The 6,085-nt window shown below is 40.7% G+C and overlaps 1 protein-coding gene across 2 annotated transcripts; it reads left to right on the top strand.

Moving 5' to 3' along the window:
* The first annotated feature begins 201 nt into the window (after window positions 1-201).
* LOC135631421 (pentatricopeptide repeat-containing protein At5g66520-like) lies at window positions 202-5,637 on the top strand. 2 transcript variants are annotated; one of them, XM_065139082.1, is made up of 3 exons: window positions 202-1,866; window positions 1,932-2,112; window positions 5,035-5,637. In XM_065139082.1, the coding sequence occupies exon 1, from the start codon at window positions 230-232 to the stop codon at window positions 1,703-1,705; it is 1,476 nt and encodes a 491-aa protein (XP_064995154.1). In that variant the 5' UTR covers window positions 202-229; the 3' UTR covers window positions 1,706-1,866; window positions 1,932-2,112; window positions 5,035-5,637. The 2 variants fall into 2 exon arrangements, with proteins under 2 accessions (XP_064995154.1, XP_064995153.1); XM_065139081.1 differs by lacking the exon at window positions 5,035-5,637 and having other exon boundaries at window positions 1,932-3,538.
* Window positions 5,638-6,085: the final 448 nt, after the last annotated feature.

Here is a 6,085-nt window from a genome sequence, read left to right as displayed (position 1 = left end):
TAGAGTAAAGAATAAATATAATAATAAATATTTATACATTATAAATATAAAAAATGAAAAATTTAAAAAACTTGAAATAAGTTTGAAGGTTGTATATGATTATAATTTTTAAATTTTAAGATTTTAATAAAAAAAAATCTTTCTTAATAAAAATCCAATCCCATCCCAAATTCCATCAGGCGTTGTTTTTAATGAGCAGAATTATTCCTACGTTGAAACCATCTCTCCGATGAAGCCACCTCCTCCTCGTTTCCGTCTCTCTTTGATAGGACGCTCGGGTCTCAAACAAGCCCGCCAAATCCACGCCCATTTGATCTCCCTCGGCCTCGTCTCCTACACCTACGTCACCAGCCGAGTCCTCGCCCTCTACGCCCTCCATGACATGGCCCTTGCCCACCAGCTGTTCGCCCGAATCCCCCAGCCGACCATCTTCAACTGGAACACCATGATCCGCGGGTTCTCCGACACCGCCCGACCCCACCGTGGTCTCGCCGTCTACGTCGGCATGCGCCGCCACGACGTCTTTCCCAACATGCATACTTTTCCGTTCACGATCAAGACGTGCACCGGTGTCCCCGTGCTTTCCCAGGTCCACGGGCAGGTTTTTAAGTTCGGGTTCGATCTCGATGTCTTCGTTACCAGCTCTCTCGTGAAAAGGTACTCCGATCTGGGAGCTGTACAACTTGCTTCCAAGGTATTCGACGAAAGTTCTCACAGAAATGTAGTTTGTTGGACTAGTCTCGTAACCGGCTACTGCAGTCATGGCTTGGTGGATAAAGCCCGCAGCTTGTTCGATCATATGCCCGAGAGAAACGGTGCTTCCTGGAGTGCCATGATCACGGGGTACGTGCAGAACGAACGCCACAAAGAGGCCATCGAGTTGTTCCACGAGTTGAGAGAATGTTCGGCTGCAGAGCTCAACGACGCTCTTCTTGTCAGTGCTCTGAGCGCTTGTGCGAGTCTGGGCGCTTTGGAGGAGGGGAGATGGATCCATTCACACATAGACGCAAAGGGATTGACGCACTACGGGCTCGAGCTTGGGACTGCACTGGTGGATTTCTACGCAAAATGTGGCTTCGTCGACGGCGCGAGAGAGGTCTTCGACAAGATGCCACGCAAGGATGTGACAGCTTGGAGTGCGATGATCATGGGACTAGCTCTCAACGGGCACAGCCGTCCCGCCATCAGCGTCTTCTCGGAAATGCTAAAGCAAGGCGTGGCGCCGAACGCGATCACCTTCATCGGAGTCCTGGCCGCTTGTAATCACGGAGGCCTGGTCGACGAAGGGCGGGCTCATTTCGAGAGCATGGTTTCGGCATACGACGTACGCCCCACGATCGAGCACTACGGATGCATGGTGGATTTGCTGAGCAGGGCCGGCCACACTGCAGAGGCCGAGGGGCTGATTGAGTCCATGCCAATGGAGCCGGACGGGGTGATATGGGGAGCTCTGCTGAACGGATGCAGGATGCACGGCCATTTCAAGCGGGGGGAGCGGGCGGGGAGGCGGGTGATCGAGCTGGAGCCCGCGCATTTCGGGAGGTACGTCGGGCTGGCCAATGTGTATGCATCCATGAAGAGGTGGGATGGTGTGGCGGAGCTGCGAACGGCAATGAGGAAGAGGCAGGTGACCACCACGCCTGGGTGGAGTTCGATTGGCCATCTTGACGACAAAACCCACCGACAGAAAGAGACTCAAAGATAGGTCGCTCTCCATCACTCCGCCCGCGGAGGACTTAGTGTGGCATCTTGCGAAGCTGAGCACGTCTCTGTGCTGTGCAGTTCCCGCTCGGCCCACCTGATCTCCTCCTTCCGCGTATTCAGGACGGAACGCTGCAGGTGAAGCTATATGCATTTAAAAGAGAGGTACGGCAGACAAACATCTCGAATTTTTCTTAATGCATATAAAACCTAATCCAGTACATGCACAGCACGTCTCACAAGGAAGATGGAGGAAGAATCAAAGACATCAGTTTCGTTGATGCAGTAGACCGAGCTTAAAATTTTATACTCTTCCAAAGAAGGTCAAGATGCATCATGTTAAGCCACAAAGAGTCAACGAGGGGAGAATGGAAATCATGCCAACTTCAACAGCCACCATCATCACTCCTGGTATCCACTACTCCTTTATGAAATTGTTGGATGCAGGATCGAATGATCTTCCTTTAAGTATTAAGAACTGCAGCATTGCTATTTTGTATTTGCAAATAGTATATGCTCTTATATACTGATCAATTGCATATCATATGCTTCACATATTGTTTTCGCACTTAAGTCGACTATGCCGTAGATGTTTCAGGATAGCCTGCATCACACAGCTTTTGCTTACCTAACTGAAGCCTGCATCCTGGCTCAAGTGCCAGGACTCGGACCTGACTTCAACTAAGTATATTGTTCTTTAAGATATTATCTATTATGATCTTTTTAATTACTCATTTTATCAAATTATAAGTGTGCATGCCATTTGAAATTTATAGATTATATTGTTCCTAGAAAACTACTTTATATCAAATTGATTATTTTGGAGTTAGAATTGGAGCAGAAAGTCAGTCGTCCCATTTCTAGAATGTTAGTATTTCTTCGATAGGTCATCATGCAATTTGCAGAAAATGTCCGTGGTAGCAGATTTTTTGGAATAATACATTTTTGACCGTCAACACACTAGTGGTGTATCTTAATCAAGTACTTGACAAGTATATTATGATTAAGGCACAATGTGCACAGCCAAGAGATTGTAGTCCTTTAAGCATCAAGTACTTATTGTATGTGATTTGGCATAGCAATTCAGTAAATCGTATAAAAGATTCTTGGATGCTGTGGTTTTTTTTTGTTCCTTTCTTTGTGGGCGTACATGATGTATGCATGTGTATTTGTTTGAGCAATGTCAATTGAAATGGTACACTTGCTTACTTGCAAATGCACTGAAACTAGCATATGCATGTCACTTTTAACATTTTACTACCGTGATAGATAGTATCAGAAGAACCGGTGTAATATCGAATAAGATGAGGATTCGAGTGAACTAGGTTGGGCTAGAGGCACATTATAATGTTGAGCCATTGGATTAGACCTCACATAGAGCTTAATTTTGGATTTTGTTGATCCTTGATGAGAATATTAAACTTTTAAGAGGGAGTTTTTAAATTTAATTTAGCCTTAAGTATTTTAATTAGTGGTTCAGATTAAATAGTTTAATTGTTTCGGATCGAAACTCATTGTCAACTAATGTCCTATCAATAGCAATTATTATATCTTATCATTTGTTGCTATGACATGTTTGCAATCTGTTACCTAATGTCAATATTCAAAATAATTATTGTGTGATGGAGATCAAATATCAGGTCTTATATGTAGCGGGATGTTGCTATTATGGTCCTTCAAAGCCTTGACTCGAGTTGATGTAGACCAGTTGTTTAAGCGTATCCTATAAATTTAATCATCAATCTCAGTTTATTCCTCAGAATTTTATTTATGGAGATTTGCAAAATTAACTATTTCTTTAATGTTCTTACTTACTACAGTTGTTTAAGCATATCCTATAAATATAATCATCAATCTCAGTTTATTCCTCAGAATTTTATTTATGGAGATTTACAAAATTAGCTATTTCTTTAATGTTCTTACTACAGTTGTTTAAGCATATCCTATAAATTTAATCATCAATCTCAGTTTATTCCTCAGAATTTAATTTATGGAGATTTGCAAAATTAGCTATTTCTTTAATGTTCTTACTTACTACAGTTATTTAAGCATATCCTATAAATTTAATCATCAATCTCAGTTTATTCCTCAGAATTTTATTTATGAAGATTTACAAAATTAACTATTTCTTTAATGTTCTTACTTACTACAGTTGTTTAAGCATATCCTATAAATTTAATCATCAATCTCAGTTTATTCCTCAGAATTTTATTTATGGAGATTTACAAAATTAGCTATTTCTTTAATGTTCTTACTACAGTTGTTTAAGCATATCCTATAAATTTAATCATCAATCTCAGTTTATTCCTCAGAATTTTATTTATGAAGATTTACAAAATTAACTATTTCTTTAATGTTCTTACTTACTACAGTTGTTTAAGCATATCCTATAAATTTAATCATCAATCTCAGTTTATTCCTCAGAATTTTATTTATGGAGATTTACAAAATTAACTATTTCTTTAATGTTCTTACTTACTACAGTTGTTTAAGCATATCTTATAAATTTAATCATCAATCTCAGTTTATTCCTCAGAATTTTATTTATGGAGATTTACAAAATTAGCTATTTCTTTAATGTTCTTTCTGCACTTATCATACGGCTTAGCTTACATTGCAAGAATCCCATTGGCCCTTACATCACCTACATGAAACGATTTAGATTTAATTTTGACACAAGGAGTATTCGGAATCAATACATGTGGAACCCAATCAATTAGAAAATGATAGCTTGTTAACTAAGGTTGTTAATATGCTCAATCTCTTTAGGTTTGGAGACCTCGTACGCTCCAAATCCTTCTCTAGTTATCCACTTGGATGGATAAACATGAACTTGGAGCATCAAGGAGTCTCGTTAGTCAAACTCTAATACAAATCTTGCAAGGATTATTGTAATTGAGCTCGAGTGATAGGATGGATGATCATGAATTCGGAAGAGTTCATCCCAATCCACGTCATTCTATAGACTTTGGTCCGATAGCAAGATGAACCATACTTGGATCCCAAATGGAATATTCTTTAAAACACGGATCAGATAGGATCAACTTGATGGCATCAAGTTGATGATCAAATATAATGTGATAAAATTAGTCAATTATACCAACTACTTTTTGAGTCACAGTGAGACATTTCGTGATGGCAAAGGAATCTCATATCTGAGATAAATGCCTGTTTGATATACATATATAACGTAAGACCAAGATTTATGTAGAGGAATCATGCACGTTACCCACAGATCGCGTAAACAACAGAAGGAATTCAACTAGATATATTAGTTTAAGTAACTAAGAATGTACTATCTTAATTTATTGACAATAGTTCTCCCAAGTGCAGCAGAATTTTGCTATGGAAGATCACATCACATCACAGGTAAGAAGAAGAAGAAGAAGAAGAAGAAGAAGAGGAGATATCAACAAGGAACCATCGTACCTGAGCTCCTCAATCATCTCTTCGATGCACTTATCCTCATCGTCATCATCCATGCACTTGACCGGCGCCGACGCCGCCTAGCTTCGCTGGCTCTCCCTTGGCGGCTCCAAGTAGCACTTCTCTAGTTTCGCCATAAGGGTTGGCGACAAGGCCGGTGTCGTCGAACTGGATCAACTCGGGTCGTGGGGGAAGTTGGTCCGTGCTTTCGACCCACACATGAGCCGCGCCACCTCGTCCGTCGTCTCGTACGCTCCCAGCCATACCCTCCTCTCCCTGAAACCCAAGCAATAACCACCACACATCGTCATATACATATGTGTCTGCAATTACACCTTGTAAGCTAAGTTACAGAGATTACAGAACAGGATGGTGGATCTCAGACACCATGAGCCCCAGTGCCTTTGCCTCGCTCCTCTATGCCTCTACAACTTTGGCATGGCTAAGACAGATGTAGGCAATGATAGAACATGAAATGTAATTACAAAGTTTGCTTGAGATAGTGAACTTGATGGCTATTTATACGTATTAGCAGAGAGGATTTTCCTGAACTACTCAGAGATTTTCTCGCGCAGTTGATGAAATCTTATATGCTATTATGCCCTCACAAGATTGAGCTTCTATCAAGGATGTCGATCTTGGACCGATGTAATGAAAATAGTTTATAGGCGAGAGGCTTTGTGAGTGAGTCTACTAGTTGATAGCCGTATGCATGTGAGAAATACATAGTTGATATCTGACAACTTAATATTGCATTAAATAAAAGTCGATGGCAATGTGTTTCATGTGAAAGTGGAACACTGGATTGACACATAAGTAAGTAGCTCCAATATTATCACAATATATTGTAGGAGTAACGATAAAGTTAATGTTGAGTTCTTTGATCAAATTTGTGATCCAATTGAGTTTAGCAACGGTGGTGGCGATGACATGGTATTCAACTTCAGTTGTAGACCGT

The sequence above is a fragment of the Musa acuminata genome, chromosome BXJ3-2 (genome assembly GCF_036884655.1).
Source record: "Musa acuminata AAA Group cultivar baxijiao chromosome BXJ3-2, Cavendish_Baxijiao_AAA, whole genome shotgun sequence".
Classification (NCBI taxonomy): domain Eukaryota; kingdom Viridiplantae; phylum Streptophyta; class Magnoliopsida; order Zingiberales; family Musaceae; genus Musa; species Musa acuminata.
Note: the sequence above shows the minus strand (reverse complement) of the source record. Positions and strands in the feature narration are given on the sequence as shown.